This window comes from Balaenoptera borealis (assembly GCF_965194805.1).
Source record: "Balaenoptera borealis genome assembly, chromosome: 8".
Taxonomy (NCBI): Eukaryota; Metazoa; Chordata; class Mammalia; order Artiodactyla; family Balaenopteridae; genus Balaenoptera; species Balaenoptera borealis.
In genome coordinates, this window is record NC_138865.1 from 29986290 (window position 1) to 30007125 (window position 20836).

Genomic DNA, 20836 nt, shown 5'->3' on the forward strand with positions numbered 1-20836 from the left:
AAGATGCACACTTGAGTCTCGTCACTCCAAGTTCTCTTTCTCATAAGGATGAGTAACTGATAATAGCTTAGTATGTTCTAATTTTTTGGTAGTGTTGCCAGATAAAATACAGATTTCGAGTTAAACATAAATTTCAGATAAACAGGGAAAGAATTTGCAGTAAAACTATGTCCAAAATGTTGCATGGGACAAAGTTGTACTAAAAATGAATTCATTGTTTATGTGAAATTCAAAAGTCAAATTCAGTTAGGCATTTGTTACTTTTCTTTACTAGATCAAGCCACCCTATTCTTTCAGGTCTTTGAAATGTAAGAGACTAGAAATTGTTGTTCTAGGAATCTAGTGCAGAAACAGAGGAGCCACGATACCCGTACAAAGACAATCATTGGAAATATCCTCAGATATATAGGAACATATATGAATTTTCAACTAGAAAAAAAAATGAAGGCATTTTAAAAACTGAAAACAGATTGCCTTCGTTTTTAGTTGCATGACGTATCTCTGGGAAGATTTTAATGAAAGAGATAACACTGGTTTCCTCCGGGAAAGAGGATTGGGTTGACACGGGAAAGAGGTGGGAGGAGGACTCGCCACTGCATATTCCATTTTGCACAATTTAATTTTGAACCATGAGAAGGTGTTACTCGCTTAAAATATTACACTAAAATCATTTAAAAGGTAAAAAACTAAATCTTTTACAACCATGGAATACTATGAGAAAGACATTTAGTGAATTCTGGTCTTGGACATGGGGGCTGCATGACGGTTTTTTGATGGACGGGGGCTTTCCAGCACAAAGGATCATTAGTAAGGCTGGTCCTGCTGGATGTTGGTTGGAGCACAAGGACCACTCCCTTAGGAGTGATGTACATACAGCAGTCAAAGACACTGGATCTGCTGAGACAATCCTAATTTCAAATACTCAGTTCCATGTGGCCATAAATACCCAAGTGTTTATCAGACTAACAGTTCTGAATTTTGTTCAGAAAGTCTAGTCTCTGTTGAAGTAAGTCAAGAGCCAGGTAGGAAGCAGAGTGTGTTGAGGGACACAAAACTAGGTTGATGGAAAAAGAAGTGAAAGGAAGGGAACATCAAGTCCAACCTCGGTGCCTTGAATCAAAAAAACAGTTTATAAACTGCATAAAGAGGCACACGCCAATTGTGTTGCCACTGTGTGAGGTGGAAGGAACTTCCGGTTCTTGCCTACCTGCCAGAGCCCTCGTGGAATGTCTCCCCACCCCCACCCTACCCAGACCCACGTGCCCTCTGCCCCTCCCTCACTGCAGAATGTTTAGATTCAAACCTGCCCCTCCTTCACTTGGATCCTGAGCGTCTGCTGAAGCAGGTCACTCTCTGGGTCCTGGTCTTGACTTTTCTCATTGAGGCTACCAGGCAGCAGTAGTCCGTGCCCAAGCCTGCAGGATGGCTTCAGAAGGAGGTAAGCCTATAGGCTGGGGGTGTGTTCTCAGAGACCCTGCCATCCCTCACATCCTTCGGGTTCACACGTGACACTTCACGGTGGGCACACAGTTGGACTGAAGTAGAGGGAGAAGAGAGCCCTGGACACACGAGGACATTTCACCTGGGGAGACTGGGGAGCCTGAAGAAACCTGAGACTGCACTGAGGAGGAGGGGTCATTGGAGGTGGATCAAGAGGAATTGCCCTGGCTATGGAGAAAGGATGGCAGCAGGCAGGTTGATTTTTTCTAGAAGGGAGACAAGCCACTTTGAAACGTGTGTGTAAGGATGTGTGTGATGTCCTGGTGGTGACACAGGGAGGGTCATGAGGAAAGCCTAGACGTGTCTTGTGTTCCTGAGACACCTGAAGCTTGCCTCACCATATCTTTCTAAGGCATTTGAACAGGAGCATACTGTATCTAAGGGGGCCGTGGGGAGAGATGGTCTTGGTGAGAAAACTATTCAGTGGGGCTGTGTGTGGCCACACCTGCAGTGAAGTGTCCTCTCCGAGAGCTAGGCAGGAGGTTACTCTAACTGCCGCAGCCCACACCTCGTCCACTCCTCCCAGCCCAGAGCTCACTTCTCAGTTCAGGCAACTGTTGCTTGGGATTCAACAGGGGATGGGCAACCGTGTAACTTCAGCCAAGAGAGGGCTCAGATTCCTGAGTTGCTCTGAATTGTTCTTGCTTTTGTGGAATCGCAGTACTTCAGACCTACTTCATCTCGTCCCATATCTCATGGTGGACTCTCAGGCTGCCTTGAGAGGAAGAGTTTGTTCATATTTCATGTCACTCCTTCATGGACAGGGGACAGATGTGGAGTGGGGTTGTTATGGGTGGATTGTCTGTGAAGGCTGCTTCCTCTTTTAAAGGGGGAAGGAGTGTAGCCCAGGGGCAGGAAGACGATCTTCTGTGTTATTATTAAACGTCCTATGACACCTGTTCTAATTAATTAGGTGCACCGTGGTGTGTACCTTGTTCTCCTGAACAAGGATGTGTTCCAGACAACTTGATCGCCATGGCACCTGGCTTATGCCTGCTTCTTAGATTGTCTTTCCATTATTGGGAGCTGGAAGGGGAAGGACCACAGGCGGTCTGTACTCCCACGACCAATGTAACATGACAATTCTTTGGCCCTTGTTTAATCCTCTGCAGCCATCACTGGCTGTGAAATGACAGAATCTAAGGGACACGCACCTACTTCTCAGACCCCCCCCAACCCGCACCGCCTCCTAGGAACAGAACTCCTGAGTGATGACAGTGACTCTGGGCACTGGGGAGGGGGTGGCAGGACCTGGCCCATGTTACATGTCTGCTGTGGGTTGTTCTGAGATGCAGGTGCATTCTGGGCCAGTGTTAAGGGTTTGTATCAAGATTCCATTAGAGAGATATTTTCCAGCATTTTGTTTTGTTTTGTGAGGCTAGGAAAGAAAGAGGGGATTTCTACTGAGCATCAGGAAAAGGAGGACTGAGGAGGAGGTGGGGCCCCAATATTTTACACAGTGCCTGTCCACAAAGGGCCTTTGGGGGCCTAGAACTTACCTTGGAGAAGGTCCCTACCTGCTAGTACGCCGGCTGAGGGGCATTTCTCACAGAGCGGATGTCCACCCAGTTCCAGGTCTTGGGAGACAGCCTGTGAGGCTTAGGTGCCAGGGGGTGCCTTAGGGAGGCTCTCCAAGTCAGTGCTTGCTGAGGCGATTTCTTCTCGGCAGACAGGGTTCAGGGACCTTGGTGGATGGGCACGGGGTCGCCAGTGGAATAATGCTCAACTGGAGGTCAGGGCATGAAAATCACTTGAAGACATTTGCACGCTGCACAGTTTCCCTTGTCCAAGTGTCCCTGACCTGTGGAGATGTACACTCTGATGCCACAGAAAGCCTCGGTCCCACTTGCCCATTCTCCTCCTCCATTCACTCCTTTCCTTTGCCTCAACAGCATGTCCAGTGCTGGGAACGGATGTGACCATGAACCCCGGTGCCTCCTTGTCTACTTTCACGGCAGTGCCCTTCCCTCCACCCATTCCTGGCGCCCGGCACCGGCCACCCTGGCAGCAGCACCTGCCACGTCCCATCACCCCAGCATTCCCTCCTGGCAGCAGCCTGCTGCTGCCAGCTTTCCCCAGGACGCCTTTGGTGGTTAATGGTGGCCATGGCCCCAGTGCCCCTGGGGCTTGCAACCTCACTGTCCAAGTCAGGTCACAAGGGAGGCCAGTGGAGGCCCCCCAGACTCAGACCTTTGTCGTTACTCAGGCCCCCCTCAACTGGAGCGCTCCAGGGGCCCTCAGCAGGAGTGCTGCATGTCCTGCACCCGTATTCATAGCAACCCCTGTGATGGGGACCGTTGTGACTGCTCCAGCTGTTGGAGTTAGTCAGGCTGGCAAGGGAGGCTGGACCCCAGGCTTTCCTCCTCAAGCTCCACCACCAGCTGCCCAGCTGGCCCCTATCATTCGCCCAGTGAACTCTGGGCCATGGCCACATGGCACTTCCAGGGAGGGCCGCCTGGCCACCAACCAGTCCAACGCCTCGCAGGATGGCTCCTCTAACACCCAGAGCGTGTACAGTAACTTCCGACGTTGGCAACACCTCAAGCCCCTGGCCCGGAGACACTTTCACCGGAGTCCTGATGCAGAAGCTTTTTCCTGCTTTCTCATGTGAGTGAACGCTCAGGGGGTCCTGAGCTTATGGGAGCTTTTAGATAAAGAGGAACTGGGGATGGACTCGCACGTTAGCTTTCTAGGGATACTGGAAGGAAGGTGTGAGGGCGATGTCCATGCTGAGAAGGCACATTGTCGGTCACATGGGTGGGCCTGCCAGTCCGTGACATCAGGACTGAAATGTGCCCTATCTCAACGGGCCCCACCACCCTGTGAGTCTGGCCAGCTTGCTCTTCCATGATTCTCATGGTAATCTGGACTGAAGACTTGCAGTCAGAGAGGGTCGTGGTGTAAGGTGAGGAGCCAAGGAGTGGATGCCGCACTGTCCTGTGGTGCCGTGTCCTTCATACAGGACTTGAGCGTACATGGCCAGGGGAGGTCACTTCAGAGGAGGGGGAGGAGCGCGGGGCCCAGGAGGGCGCTTTATGCATGCCTCCACTTCGTTGTGGAGAATTCCACGAGGAACAGGGTGATGGTAGAGCTCTCCTAAGGGCGTGGGCTCTCTCCCACTAGACTTGTGAGCCTGGCAGGCATTTCCATCCTAAACCTCCGGTCCCTCGTAAAAAGGGGACAATTACACTTCACTCAGAGGACTGTGCCGAAGACGCCTTGGGCTAATCTATGAAGTGTTAGCAGATTGCTTGGCACATGCCACGCCTCATTGATGATAGTGATTTTTATGATGAAAATGCAGCCTTGAAGAGGAAAAGAGCTCCCCAAGGCAAAATGTCTCAGCTCTAGCCTGGGAGTGGATGGTCATCCTTGAGTGAGTGTGAGGCGGTGACAGCAGTGGCTGGGAAGGCTTGTCTTTGCCCTCCCAGACACCCGCCTCTCACCTCCTGTTGCTCAGTCATGCTGTGTTGAGTGATGTGTGGTCCACATTGTCGGGTGGGGTCAGGCAGGTGGGGGCTGGGCTGTGCCCAGACACTGACCCCGAGGGCTTACAGCCCAGTGCTTCGATCCCTGGCCCGCCTGAAGCCCAGCATGACGCAGGAGGAGGGACTGTGGAGGGCCGTGCAGGAATGGCGGCGCATAAGCAACCTTGACCGGATGATCTACTACAAGATGGCGGAAAAGTGAGTCAGCGTCCTGGGCCCAGGGGCTGCGTGGAGGGTGAGGCGAGTGGGTGAGGGCAGGGTCTGGCCATGAGGGTGCTCATCAGAGAGGACAGAGGAGAAGGGCTGTCACCCAGCACAGGGTCCCCGCAGCCCAGGGGCCCTACTGTCCTCCAGAAACCCCTCCCTCACCTTGAGAGTTTGAGACTTCTGTCCTTCCTCCACCAGGAGCTCTGCCTTCCCCTGATTTTGACCTACCCTTGCCTTGATATGAAGGTCTTAGGACGGGGCAGGGTGAAGCTGTGAGTCCAGTAGGGGTCCAACTCTGGCCATATGGGCTGGGCCGGGGAAAGAGCTCCACCCGCCAGCCTGCTGCTTCCTTAGTGGTGGGTGGCTGGCGGCCACTGACATAGATTTGGGACCCCCTCTCCTTATGAAAAGTGGCCTAAGTGGGTACCCTGGAATCCCTGAAGAAGCTGGGGAAGCCAGCTGTCGTCAGCCCAAGGGTCTCCGGCCCTTCCAGTGTTTGCTCCATGGTAATCCCCTTGGTTTAAGAAACAAAAGCAAACAAACGAGTGCCTCTCAGAGGAAAGGAAGGCCTCTCCTCTAAGCTCAGCATCCACATCGTCCAGCCTCTCCTGGGCCCTGTCTCCAGGTTTATCTTCCAGGACTCTCATTCCCAGCCCAGGGTCCTGGATTCGGGCAAGGACCCCTGTGGGGAACACATGCCTGTTCCAGCCTCTGGCTGTCAGCCCTTCATGTGGTTCTGGATGGGGATGGGGGGCATGAGGAGGGTGCCCCCTGGGTCAGCCATGTGTCCCGTTGACCTGGTTCAATTCAGCGACCTGGGTCTATGCTGTTGAATGCCCTCCAGTGCTGGTGAGGCAGGAAGGGTCCCAGATCTTGTTATCACTTCCAGGAGCAGCTCTCTGCTGTGGACAGCACCTCACAGGGCCTTGACGGCCCCAAGGCACATCCTCTCCCAGTGTCTCATTCTTGGCTGCCTTTGTTGGGCTCCAGAACCCAGGCCTTTTTCTCAGGGTGGCCTGTGCCTCCGTCACCCCCCAGGTTCATGGAATTTGCGGCCGAGGAGGAGACGCACATTCAGCATTTGCAGTGGAGGCAGTGCGCGCAGGACCTGCCTCCTCCAGCCCCACCGAAGCTGGATCCTCGGGGGCCCCCAGCCCCGAAAGTGCGCCTTCAGCCAGGCACCCAGCTTCCCACTGGAGCTGAAGGCACAGGTAACAGGGGCCTAGGCTTGGCCACCGTCCCCATGTGGATCCTTTTCTTTCAAGACAGGGGCATTGGTCTTTCAACCAAAACAGCCACCGAGGTGGGGGTTGGGGGGGTGGGGTCTCAGCTGCCCTTTGTCACTACGGGGTATTGACTTGGTCAGTTTTGTAACTCCTCTCACACCTCCCTGTCAAAGGACCCCACACGAAGTCTGCCTAAGTAGTGGGCTTGATGGGGAGACCCCTAGAAAATTGGAGGTTCCCCACTTCCTTACTTGTGACTCTCTTAGATGACCCCCTAACCTCCCCTCTCCAACTGTGCATGAGGCTTCAGATGGTCCTGGCCCCTCCCACACCCACATCAATGTCCCCCAAACAATGCCCTCACCAACGTGCGGTCGGTGGTCAGGAGGTGGACCGGGAGTCCCTCACCTTCCTTCCCTTCCTCCTGCTCTGCCTCAGCCTGTGCTCCCAGGATGTGCGGCCCCAGGGCCCAGCCCTCGCACCCGAAGCCACACAGATCCCAGCGGACCCCGGAGCCCAAGGCGCCCAAGGAGATTCCCCCTGAGGCTGTGAGGGAGTATGTGGACATCATGGAGGCGCTGGTGGGGCCCGTCCACTCAGCCACTGGCGAATCAGATGCAGAATGTGGAGAGGATGGAAATGAGCTGAAGCAGGAAGAGGACAGCACCTACTTGGACCCGGGTCTCTTGAGCTACATTGACAAGCTGTGTTCCCAGGAAGACTTTGTCACCATGGTAGGCTGGGCTTGGAACCTGGGGTCTACAAGATGCCAGGGCATGGAACTCTCAGCACCCAAGATCTGGGTTCTGCTCAGGCCGATGGGACTTAAGCTCAGCTCCTTGTTCCTGAGCCTGGTGTTAGGGGAGGTTTACGCAGGTGTATGTGTGTATATGTTTGTGTCTGTGTGTATGCCTTTGTGTCTGTTTATGTGCATCTGTATATGTGCTCTTTTGTGTGTGACTGTGTATGTGCATGTGTGTATGTGTGTGTGTGTGTGTTTGTGTGTGTGCTGACCATCCCCGCCTTGTGGAGGAGAGTGGGGGTGGGTCTCTGCTTTTCACTTTCCCTCCTGGTCTTCTTGTGTCACAGGCCACTCCTGGCCAAGGATGCTCACAGCCTCTTCTTTCTGTCCAAGGTGGAGGCAGTCATTCACCCTCGATTCCTGGCAGAATTGCTTTCCCCAGACCCACAGCTGGATCTCTTGGCCCTTGCTGAGGAGCTGGAGCAGGAGGAAGGACTCACCCCTGAAGAAGTGAGCCAGGGGAGGGAGAGGGACACTTAGGGAGCCAGGGGACTCCAGGGGAGGGGGGACCCCAGGTGATCCAGGGGACAGGGGAAACCAGGTGGCCCAGGGGAGCCAGAGGAGGGAGGGATCGCAGGTAGAACAGGGGAGACAAGGGACACCCAGGAAGACCAGGGCACGGAGGGACCCCAGTGAGCAGGCGAGAGCTAGGGCCCCAGAACAGGAGGCCCACATGGCTCTGTCCATCCCTTCCCTACCTCGGAGACCTGGCATGGGGAAGGGCCCTCTCTGGGGTGGGTACAGTGCAGGGTGATAGGAAGGAGAGGATGGGGAGCCGGGAGTGGAGGGAAGGACACACAGCTGGGAATAAGGTGCAGGAGGATGGCAGGAATGCCACCGTGTCTGTATTTGGAGTCTAGTCCTGGGGTCACCCGTCCCCTCCTCCCCCCCAGGGCCATTGTCCCACTGCCCAGTGCTCCTCCTCTCACACGTGCGCGTGGAGCCGTCACTGTCCTCCTCCCTCCTACCAGCTGGTGCAGAAACGACTCCTGGCCTTGAAAGAGGACGAGGGTGGGCCGGCAGCCCCGAGCCACAGTGCACCCGGAATGGGCTCAAGTCCATCTGAGTCCCACGCCGGCCAAGGTGCCCAGAGGCACGACCAAGACCGCCATCGAGGGGTCAGTGATGAAGCCTGCCCACCAGAGATTGATTTTGAGGCTCTTCATAGGCCCATCCGAGCAGACACTGGCCCGTTCGGGCCCAAAGTCTTTGTTCCCTCTCGAGGACGTCAGGAGGTCTCTCCATTCCTTGCCGGACGGCCCTCCCCTCCCCAGGGTCAAAGGCACACTGGCCCTCTACTGGGACCCAGGGATGCGTCTGTTCTCAGAGAGGCGTCTCCTGTTCGGGAGGCCCGAGGGCCCAGGGACGCGTCCAGTGAGGACGAGGAGGAGCTCCCCAGCCTGGCCTTCCTCTTTGCCTCCCCGCAGAGCCTGCTGCCTTGCTGGCTGTCCCAGAGTCCTGCCCCTGCCTCAGGCCTGGCCTCCCCTGGAGGTTGGGGGGCCCAGAGAGCTCCCCAGGACCCCTCCCCTCAGAGAAGAGGCCCCAGCCCAGCTCCACCAGCCGCTCCCAAGTCGAGGAAGCGGGCTCTGTGTGGGCGCCCAGCCGCTGCTGAGAAGCTGTCCATCCCCGGGGCTGGCCACGGGGTCTCTGCGAGGCCAGCCTTGGCTCTGGGGCTGGCTCGCCCCTCACAGCCGAGAAAGAGAAAGCGTGACACTTTTGTCACAGGGAAGAGGAGGAAGAAGAAGAGGAAGCACTGCAGCCAGTAGGGAACAGCCGGGCCGGCCCTCCAGGGCGAGCCCCCCAGGGCGGCCCCCAGGGGAGCCTAGGGGCTCCTCCTCACCCCAGTGCTGATCCTGGAGGATGTGGGGGGAAGGGAGGGAGGGCAGGACCAGCAGGGCGGGGAGGGGAAGTGCGATTGTGGGGGGTTAGGGAGGTGGGGGAGGTGGGTGTGGGCAGGACCTTTGGAGTGATGTATGTAAATTGTGAATAAAGATAGTTTTGGTGGGAAATGCTCTCAGGCCACTGTCATCTTCTTCGTGTTGAGCTGCTCCATAGAGAGCGAACCTGAGAGGAAGGAAGGGTGAGGGAGGTCACAGGAGCTATGGATCTACAGGTGGCCAAACCTTTCCTCCACATAGACAAGGACTCCTCAGCCTGCCCCTGGGAACGCATAGCTCTCACTTTCCCCAGGGACCCCCTCATCATCCCCTTCTCTAAAGCCTGCTTGGCTAGGGGCCTTCTGGGGCATCTGTAGCATCTTCTGCATCCCTGAACCGTCTGGGGAGGGAGAGCTGCTTTTGTGCCTCTCAGCCCTCTGGACACTAACCAGTTTCTAGGACGGAGCCTGGAGACGGCCCTTGTCTTTATGGAGCTGCTCTCTGCTTCCCTGAAGTGGCCAGGCGATGGCGCTGGGGTGACCCTCCGCTCATCCAGGGTTTCCTGTGTGGGTGGCCTGACCAGAGAGGAAAAGTCTTGGCCATGGGGACAGGACTGTCTGCCTCGTCATAGCGGGAGCGTTCTCTAGTCCCACTGGGATTATTGCAATGTGGAGAGTGGTTGAGGCAGCTACCTCTTAATCCCAGTGAGGATGCAACGAGGGGAATGGGCGCGGGGAAATTCATGGGGCACCTGTTACAGGTGTGTCTAAGGGAAACGACAGTTGGGCCCCTTTGTGGAACTTGTGGGATTTCTGTGCAGCAGCATCTCTTTCAACTGAGGGAGGAGGACCCATCTGGCTGTGGCTGTGGGGACTGGCCTTAGGGGCCTAGGGGTGTGCAAAGACACCCCAGAACTACTGTCCCTTCCCTTTCCACCCATGGCTGGACATGTGTGTGTATTGGTATCAACACTGATTTGTATTCCCATAGAAAACAGTTCCTCCTGACAAACTATGACCGTGTTTCACAAGAACAGCTTGCTCACAGGGGCAGCAGGGGTGGGGGAGAGGTGTCTGCGGCCCCAGATCTGGGTGGGAGCTGGGATCCATGCTGAGGAGTGTGGAGGCCTCAGTCACCGTCCTGCGGGTGCCGGCAGAGACTTCGAATCATCAGAGCAGGGGAAATGACCCGCTCATAAGGGTGAGACGAGCAAACAATGAGGGGCAGGGAGCAGACCCCTGCTGTCTCCCCGAACTGCCCCCCCTCCCAGTCTGCTTAGCTTCCGTCACAGCCTGTGCTGGCCCACCTCTGAAGCCCCTTCCTCCTAAAGCACTCAGATGCTCTGATCTTTTGTAGACCTGCCCCGGGCCTCACCCCCCTTCCCTGCTGGCCAAAGGCTCTTCTCCCGGTTCTGAGTTCTGATTCCTTCCCCAGGACCCAGGCGGGGGTTAGGACAACAGGGACTCCCTGAACATGACCCCTACACCATCAGCATGCGAAACTGGGGCCGCAGGCTTCCACAGGTGGCATGGCTCTCTGCTGGACCCTGCAAAGAGCTTGGAGAAGAAAGGGGCTCATGTCTCTCCACCTCCACTAATCTGTAGGTCAGCCTCACAGGTCCTCCTCTGTCCAGGTGGGCAGCACATATGTGCTCCCAGCCCTCCTTGACCCTTTGTGAAAGAAAGTTTTTGCAGCTCAGTAGTCTATTAGTCAAGGTGTCTCAGGGCTTGTTCCTTTTGAAGCCCTACAGGAGAATCTGTTTCCTTTCCCTTTCTGTCTTCTAGAGGCTGCCTGCATTCCTTGGAATTAGTCCATTCTTCCATCTTCAAAGTGCATCACTTTAATCTCTGCTTCCCTCATCACATGGTCTCTCCAACTCTGACTCTTCCTGTGTCCCTCCTATACAAATCTTTGTGTTTATATATAGCCCATCCAGAAAATTTATGATAATCTCTTCATCTCAAGATTTTTTGCTTGGTCACAGCTGCAAAGTCCTTTTTTCCATACAAGGTGACATTCACATATTGTCATAGGAGGGGTTAAACACGGACCTTTTTGGGGAACCGTAATTTACCCTACTAGAAGAAATCCACAAGAATACCTACCATCAGAATCCACATGAATAACAGACTATGACCAAGTGGAATTTATTCCAGGGATGCAAGCCTGGTTCAATGGTAAAAAATCATCAATGTAATCTACCATATTGAGTCTAAAGGAACACATACTGTCACACCAATTAATACAGAAAAGGCAGTTAACGAAATTCAACACCCATTCATATTAAAAATGCTCAGAAAACTAGGAATAGAAGGTCACTACCTCAACCTAATAAAGAACATCTACAAAAAACCTACTTCTAACATCACATGACATGGTGAAAGAATGAATGTTTTTCCCTGAGTTCAAAAACAAGGTTAGAATGTCCACTCTCATCTCTTAGTTTTCAATGTAGTACTTTAGATTCTAGTTAGTGTAGTGCAGCAAGAAAAGGAAAACAGAGGCATACATATTAGAAAAGAAGAAATATAATTGTCATTATTTACAGATGACATAATTGTCTACATAGAAAATTCCAAGGAATGTATAAGAAAACTCATAATAAATTATAATAAATTGCTGTAGCAGGATCTCAGAATATAAGATCTATACGTAAACATTAATACACAACATTGATCATATTTCCATATACTAGTAACAAACTGACCGATTGAAAACCAAAATTTAAAACGTAGTAAATAGGTTCCAGTTCAAGGTGGCAACATAGGAAGATCCTGAACCCACCTCCTCCCACAAACGCACCAAATCTACAGCTACATATGGAAAACTTTCCTCTGAAAAAAACTAAAAGATGGTGGAGCAACCCCTTCACATCAGGAAAACCAGAGGGAAACCACATCAAAACAGGTAGGAAAGGCTGAGACACAATTTTTCCATAAATCCCATCCCTGGTGTGGAGACACACAATCAGGAAGGAGCTCAAAACCTGGAGCTTCTCCCTGAGAGGTGAAGGGTTTGGACCCCACACTGGGCACTCCAACTTTTAAGGCTGGCACCTGAGAGATAGACCCCCAAAACATCTGACTTTGAAGACCAACAAGGCACATCCCATGAGACCCACAGGGCTGTGGTGGACTGAGGAACAGCTCTTAAAGGGCCTGTGCACAGACTCACCTGCCCCAGGGCCAAGTGCAGAAGCAGCCCTTTGAAAAGCACTCTGACTTTTTGTGAAAGAGACTCGCTTCCCAATTTTAAAGCATTAATCTGAGGAACAGGGGCCTGCTGGAATACTCCCCAGGGACAGAGGCTGGCGGGTGCCATCTTCCTGCTCTCTCTCTGCCTTGATAAAGCTGAAAGGTGCCATCTTTTTCCCCCTTTTTCCTTTCCTGCAGGTGACAACTTTGTGCTCCAGCCAGCTGGCTCCTTCTTCCCTGCTCTTCCTCTGTCTTGCTATATATATATTTTTTTCTTCTTCTTCTTTTTCTTTTTTTCTTTTCCCTTTTCCCCTTCATTCAGATGGTGTCATCTTTGCACTCTTCCCACCGCCTCACTCCAGCCAGTAAGCATCATCTTCACACTTTCCTTCTGATGTGCTCCAGAGAGCCAGAATCTCCAAGACGGGAGATCCCACTTTTGTGGCCTCCACTCAGGGGATGCTCCTTGATCACCTGGCTCTGGAGGCCAGGAGGGATCTCTTTTCTGCATCCCATGGGACTGTAACAATTGGAGAGACAGTTCTTGGCAGGATACCACCCCCAGGATGTACCACTACACATCAGACTGAGACACAGTCCCAGCCTTTACATGAAAAAGGCCTATTTGCTAGTAGGGACAAGACTTAAGAGCAGGCTTCAGGTTCAGCACACATCTAGAGGCTACGGATGTGCTCTCAAGGAAGGTAGGCTGGGGGTACCATCTTTCCACCCTCACTCTGCCTTACTGCAGTTCACTGGTATCTCCCAGAATGGAGCTTGTACACTTATCTGAAGCCCTGTTTTCTTGTGACTGCTCCCCAGGGAATATCTTCAGATTACTTGCTTCTGGGGCCCAGCAAGGCTTACACTTGCAATCTCACAGGACTGAATATATTTGTATTCTTTAAAAGCTGTTACCAAATTGTCTGGCTTCCTATCAACCTGAATCTAGGTGCTGACTGAGATCCTCCAGTTTGGGATGCTCACTGGTCTTGGCAAACCCTCAACTGCTGGGAGGGTGTGCCAAGTCTATTAAAAATAAACTGCTTAGACAATCACAAAGTTTTGAGAGACAACCAAGAGTAGACAGCGTTAAATGACAAGGTTCATCTGTCACACAGCTCTTCAAGACTGGGAGATGTGACTATTTCACTTAATGCGTAGAAACCAACACAGAGAGTCAAGCAAAATGAAGAAAGAGAGGACTATACTCCAAAAAAAGAACAAGATAAAACCTCAGGAAAAAATCTTAATGAAATGAACATAAGTAATTTACTTGATAAAGAGTTCAAAGTTATGGTCATAAAAGTGCTCACTGAACTCAGAAGGAAAATGGATGAAAACAGTGAGAACTTCAACAAAGAAATAGAAGATATAAGAAAGTTCCAAATAGAAGTCACAGAACTGGAGAACGCAATAACTGAACTTAGAAATACAGTAGATGAAGCACAAGAAAGAATAGGTGAACTCAAAGACAGGTCAGAGGAACTCATCCAATCAGAGAATAAGGAAGAAAAAAGAATGAAAATAATTAGTATAGCTTAAGGGATTTATGGCACATCAAATGGAATAACATTCACCTTATAGGAACTCCAGAAGGAGAAGAGAAAAAGGGGCAGAAAACATTTGTAGAAATAATATCTGAAAACTGTTCCTAACCTGGGGAAAGAAACAGACATCCAGATACAGGAAGCCCAGAGAGCTCCAAAGCAGATCAACCTAAAGAGATCCATACCAAGAAATATTAAAATTAAAATGTCAAAGTTAAAGATAACAAGGGAATCTTAAAATCACCAAGAGAAGTACAACTTGTTACATACAAAAGAACTTCCATAAGACTATCATCAGATTTTTTAGCAGATATGTTACAGCTCAGAAGGGAGTGGCACAATATATTCAAAGTGCTGAAAGAAAAATCTTTCCAACCAAGAATACTTCACCCAGCAAATACTTCACCCAGTTATATTCAGAACTGAAGGAGAGATAAAAGAGTTTTCCAGATGACTAAACGTTAAAGGAGTTCATCACCACTAACTCAGCCTTACAAGAATTGTTAAAAGAACTTCTTTAAGCTGAAATGAAAGGCCGCTAATTAGTAACAAGAAAACACATGAAAGTATAAATCTCACCAGTAAAGGTAAGTGTATATAGTAAAGGTAGTGGATTAATGAATTATAAAGCTGTAAGAAGGTTAAAAGACAAAACTCGTAAAAAGACTTATAATTAAAATAATTAGTTAAGCGATATACAACATAAAAACATGTAAAATATGTCATCAAAAACATAAAATGTGAGGAGGGAGGAGTAAAAACTTTGACCTATAGAATGCATTCAAACTTAAGTTGTTATCAACTTAAAATAGACTGTTAAAAATATAAGTTGTTAAATGTGAGCTTCATGGTAACCACCAAGCAAACACCTAGAGTAGATGCACAAAAGATAACAAGAAAGGAATCTAAACATACAACTAAAGAAAGTCATTAAGCCACTAAGGAAGAGAGCAAGAGAAGAAAGGAACAGAGAAATCACAAAATAGCCAGAAAACAATTAACAAGATGGCAATAAATACATACTTATCAATAATTATTTTAAATGTAAATGGACTAAAGGCTTCAATCAAAAGACATAGGGTGGCTGAATAGATTAAAAAAGAAGACCCATCTATATGTGGCCTATAAGAAACTCATTTCACAGCTAAAGACACACACAGATTGAAATTGAAGGGATGGAAAAAGATATTCCATGCAAATGGAAACCAAAAGAAAGCTGGGGTAGCTATCTATAATTATATCAGAAAAAATAGACTTTAAAACAAAGACTGTAACAAGAGACAAAGAAGGACATTACATATGGATAAAAGGGTCAATCCAATAAGAGTATATAACATTTGTAAATATTTATGCATCCAACATAGGAGCACCTAAATAAATAAAGCAAATATTAATAGGCCTTAAAGGAGAAATAGCAATACCATAATAGTATGGGACTTGAGTATCGTATTACATCAACGGATATATCATCCACACAGAAAATCAATAAAGAAAGATTGGCTTTAAATGACATGTTAGATCAGATGGATTTAACATATATATATAACATTCCATCCAAAAGCAACAGAATATACATTCTTCTCAAGTACACATGGAACATTCTCCAGGATAGATCATATGTAAAGCGAAAACCAAATCTTAACAAATTGAAGAAGATTTAAATTATATCAAGCTCCTTTTCTGACTACAATGGTATGAAACTAGAAATTGATTACAAAAAGAAAACTGGAAAATTCACAAACACGTGGAGAGTAAACAACAAATTCCTCCATACAGTAAAATGGTCATCTAACATGATCCAGTGAGATTTATTCCTAGGATGCAAGGATGGTTCAATATCTGCAAATCAATCAATGTGATATACCACATTAACAACTTGAAGAATGAAAATCATATGCTCCTCTCAATAGATGCAGAAAGACTTTTGAGAAAACTCAACATCAATTTATTATACAAACTCTCAATGAAGTGGGTATAGAGGGAGCATACCTCAACATAATAAAGACCATATATGACAAGCCCACAAATAACATCATATTCAACAGTGAAAAGCTGAAAGCTTTTCCTCTAAGATCAGAAACAAGACAAAGACGACCACTAAAGTCCTAGCCAGGGCAATTATGCAAGGAAAAGAAATAAAAGGCATCCAAACTGGGAAGAAAGAAGTAAAACTGTTACTATTTGCAGATGACATGACACAATATATAGAAAACCCTAAAGACTCCATCGAAAAACTGTCAGAACTAATAAATGAATTGAGTAAATTTGCAGGATATAAAATCATTATACAGAAGTATGTCACATTTCTACACACTAATAACAAACTAACCAAAAGAGAAGTTAAGAAAACAATCCCATTTACAATTGTATCATAAAGAATAAAATAAGAATAAATTTAACCAAGGAAGTGAAAGACCTGTACACTGAAACTACAAGGCATTGATGAAATAAATTGAAGAAGACACAAAGATACCCCATGCTCATGTATTGGAAGAATTGATATTATTAAAATGTCCATACTCCCCAAACAATCTACAGATTCAATAAAACTCAATCAAAATTCCAGTGACATTTTTCACAGAAACAGAACAAACAATTCTAAAATTTGTATGGAACCACAAAAGGCCCTGAAAATCTTGAGAAAGAAGAAGAAAGCTGGAAAATGCATGCTCCCTGATTTCAAACTATATTACAAAGCTATAGTAATCAAAACAGTATGGTATTGGTATAAAGGGAGACACATATCAATGAAAAAGATAGAGAGCCCAGAAATAAACCCATTCATATATGGTCAATGAATTTACAACAAAGGAGCCAAGAGTATACAATAGATAAAGGACAGTCTCTTCAATAAATGGTGTTAGGAAAACTGGACAGCCACATACAAAAAATGAAACTGGACCAGTATCTTACACCATACACAAATTCAACTCAAAATGGATTAAAGACTTGAATGTAAGACCTGAAACCATAAAAACTCCTAGAATAAAACATAGGCAGTAAGCTCCTTAACATCAATCTTGTCAATGATTTCTTTTTTCTTTTTGGGATTTGACACCAAAAGCAAAGGCAACTAAAGCAAAAATAAACAAGTAGAAGTACATCAAACTACATAGCTTCTGCACAGCAAAGGAAACCATCAATAGAGTGAAAAGGCAACCTAGTGAATAGGAGAAAATATTTGCAAATCATCTATCCAATAAGGGGAGGGGTTAATATCCAAAGCATGTAAAGAATTCATACAGCTCAAAAACAAACAAAAAAATTCCAATTAAAAAATAAGCAGAGGATCTGAAAAGGCATTGTCCAAAGATGATACACAATTGGCTAACAGGTACACAAAAAGATGCTCAACATCATTAGTCATCAAGAAATTGCAAATCAAAACCACAATGAGGTATCACCTTATACCTGTTAGACTGGCTATTATCAAAAGCGAAGAAATAATAAGTGTTAGCAAGGATAGGGAGAAAAGGGAAACTTTGTGCACTGCTTGTGGGAATGTAAATTTGTGTAGCCATTATGGAAAACAGCATGGAGTTTCCTCAAAAATTAAAAATAGAACTACCATATAATTCAGCAATTCCACTTCTGGGTATTTAGCCAAAGAAAATAAAAATGCTAACTTGAAAAGATATATGCAACCCTATGTTCATTGCAGCCTTATTTACAATAGCCGAACTATGGAAACAACCAAAATGTCCAGTGATGAATAAATGGATAAAGAAAATGTGAGGTATATATATATATATATATAACGGAATATTATTCAGTCATAAAGAAGAATAAAATCTTGCCACTTGTGACAGCATGGATAGACCTTGAGGGTGTTATGCTAAGCAAAATAAGTCACACACAGAAAAACAAATACTGTATGATCTCACATATATGGAATAATGAAAACAAACAAAACAGACTCACAGATACAGGGAACAGTTTGGTGATTGCTGGAAGTGGGGCGTGAGGAAGGTGGGCAAAAAGGCTGGAGGTAGTCAAAACATACAAACTTCCAGTTATAAAATAAATATTATAAATCATGTGGATGTAATGTAAAACACGGCAACTCTAGTTAAAAATACTGTACTGCATATTTGAAAGTTTCTAAGGGAATAGATCTTCAAAGTTCTTATCACAAGAAAAAAATTGTAACAATATATGATGGTGGATGTTAACTAGACTTATTGTGGTCGTAATTTTGGAACATATAGAAATATTGAATCATTATGTTGTCCACTTGAAACTAATATAATGTTGTATGTCAGTTATACCTCAGCTTAAGAAAAATAAAAAGTGCTACAAATAAATATAAATAAATAAATGTATACAGTAACTGCCTTCAAAATGAGATGTTTAATATAAATGTTTAAAAAATGTAGATCTGTATAATGAAACCTACAAAACTCTGATGAAAACAATTAAACAAGTGGTAAAAAAAAAAAAGTACAGAGGCATATTATTTTCATGGATTGGAAGACTCAATATGGTAAAATATTAATTCTTCCCAAATTGATCTGTAGGTTTAAATGCAATTCCTATCAACTCCCAACAGGTTTTTTTTTTTGTCACAATAGACAAGCTTATTCTAAAATTTATATCAAAAGTTAAAGGAAGAAAGATGGCAGCAAAATGATGGTCTAGGAAGTTTCAAACTCTCGTTTCCCTACAGAAACATTCAAAACAAAAACTAATCAGAAGCTTCTAAACCAACTCTGTAAGAGCTCTGGAAAATCATCAAAGGTTTCCACAGACAAGCAAATGCCCAATTGGAAAAAATCATCTCCAAAGAGATAGGAAAGTTTTGTGGCCATTTACCTACTCTTGTTCCACTCCTCCCAACACAACAGTGGTCTTAGTCTTGAGCCAGCAGCAGCCTGGTTTCCAGTTCTCCAATTCCAACTGGTTGGAGCAGAGTAGACCTTATTTACAAATTATTGTGTACCACTATTCCAACCTGTCAGGGGGAAAACCGAAAGCCTGAAAGCCTGAAGCAAGATGCTCTTGTCTGTTTTGCATAACACAGAACACAGAAAAATGGCAGGTGCTACTTGTAAAGCTACAAGGCAACTCTAAATGAACAGACGCCTGGGTCAAGAGATTCTGGGTGGAGAAATATAATAGACCATTTAAAGCCCAAGGTAGAAGCTGGAAGTGAGACTATTTGGGAAATTAGGACTTTCAAAGCAGCCTATATGCAGGGGAATTCAGAAAGCCACACGCAGGGCCAGGCATGACATGCTCAGAAAAGTCCTGAGAAGACCTCAAGCTCTCACCTCAGGCTCATCCCTAGGCTCAGAGCAAGCCTAGCTAAGTGGTGAACAAGGACCCCAGCACAGAGCCAATCTGCCGTAATTGGTGGTGGCTGTTCCCTCTTTTTACATGTTTTTATTTATTATTTCAGCTCCTAGACTTCAAGGAAATCTCCATCAGAAAAAAAGCTGGGGGGCTGGAGTCAAGGTGGCAGAGTAGGAGGATGCAGAGTTGGCGTCTCCTCACAACTAGGACACCTACCAGGTGTTGGTGGGGGACCTCGGACACCTAAGAGGACTGGAGGGACCCCTGAGTGACCCAGTAGGACATGGAGGGAGGGAAGGGGAAGGAGAAGTGGAGGCCAGATGGGACTGGTGCCCCTGAGGGGCAGCTGGAGGAGGGGAGGGATTCCCATGCACAGAGGGGCCCATTCACAACGAGGGGAACAACAGGGACAGGGAGAGACCCTCAGGGGATTGGAGGACCAGAAGGAAATGCGGCCTGCATTTCCCCCGACCCAGTGGGCCTCGGGGAGCCTGCAGATCCCAGGCCTGATGCTCCACACGACAAGGCCCCTTCTGGTCGCACTGAGCCTAGGCCCAGCACACCCCACCCCACACACCCAGGGCCTTTTCCTTTCCCATGTTAGGGAAGTTTTCAACTATAATCTCTGCAATATTTTCTCAGACCCTTTCCTTTTCTCTTCTTCTTCTGGGACCAGTATAATTAGAATGTTGGTACGTTTCGTGTTGTCCCAGATGTCTCTGAGATTGTCTTCAATTCTTTTCATCCTTTTTTCTTTATTCTGCTCCTCAGGAGTTATTTCGACCATTTTGTCTTCCAGATCACTTATTCGTTCTTCTGCCTCAGTTATTCTGTTACTGATTCCTTCTAGTGTATTTTTCACTTCAGTTATTGTGTTGTTCATCTCTGTTTGTTTGTTCTTTAGTTCTTCTAGATCTTTGTTGAACATTTCTTGTATCTTCTCAATCCATACCTCTAGTCTATTTCCACGATTCTGGATCATCTTTACTATCATTACTCTGAATTCTTTTTCAGGTAGATTGCCTATTTCCTCTTCATTTATTTGGTCTTGTAAATTTTTACCTTGCTCCATCATCTGTGACATATTTTTTTGCTGTCACTTTTTTTTTTTTTAATGAGTGGGATTTTGTTCCTCTGTTATTGATTGTTTGGCCTGAGGCTTCCAACACTGGAGTTTGTAAGCTGTTGGGTAGAGCTGGGTCTTGGTGCTGAGATGAGGACCTCTGGGAGACCGCACTCTGATGAATATTCCACGGGGTCTGAGCTTCTCTGTTAGTCCAGTGGTTTGGACTCAGAGCTCCCACTGCAGGAGCTTTGGCCTGACCCCCGGCTCGTGAACAAAGATCCCACCTTTGTGGTTCTTTTGTGAATAAGGACACTCCAAACCTAAAAGGTCATTATTTTCTGCTGGGTTCTGCCTCCACTGGGTTCCACCTCTGCTGGGTTCTGCTGGAGCAAACTATCTTTTAATAGTTTTGGTGAATTTAGCATATGACTTCAATTCCTCTCCATTCCCCAAACACAGACTCACTCCCTCTGCTCATCTCTAGAGAAGTCTGCAGACCTTTTGTGCTGCCCATCATGTCTGGCCCCACCCCCTGTCCCTTTGGACTCACCACACCACACATGGGCCCATGCTCCAGGAACCTAGGGTGGCCTGCTCTCGGCTCCTTTTGTTTTAACTTGCATCAGATGTCAGA

The 20836-nt window shown here is 47.4% G+C and overlaps 1 protein-coding gene across 1 annotated transcript; it reads left to right on the forward strand.

The window, feature by feature from the left end:
- Window positions 1-1422: 1422 nt before the first annotated feature.
- On the forward strand, window positions 1423-8989 carry LOC309633778 (NUT family member 2F-like; the record flags this gene model as incomplete). Its single annotated transcript, XM_082403037.1, has 7 exons — window positions 1423-1438; window positions 3393-4107; window positions 5058-5186; window positions 6234-6366; window positions 6775-7155; window positions 7557-7673; window positions 8195-8989. 7 exons carry the CDS (start codon window positions 1423-1425, stop codon window positions 8987-8989), a joined length of 2286 nt encoding a protein of 761 aa, XP_082259163.1.
- Between the last annotated feature and the right edge of the window lie 11847 nt (window positions 8990-20836).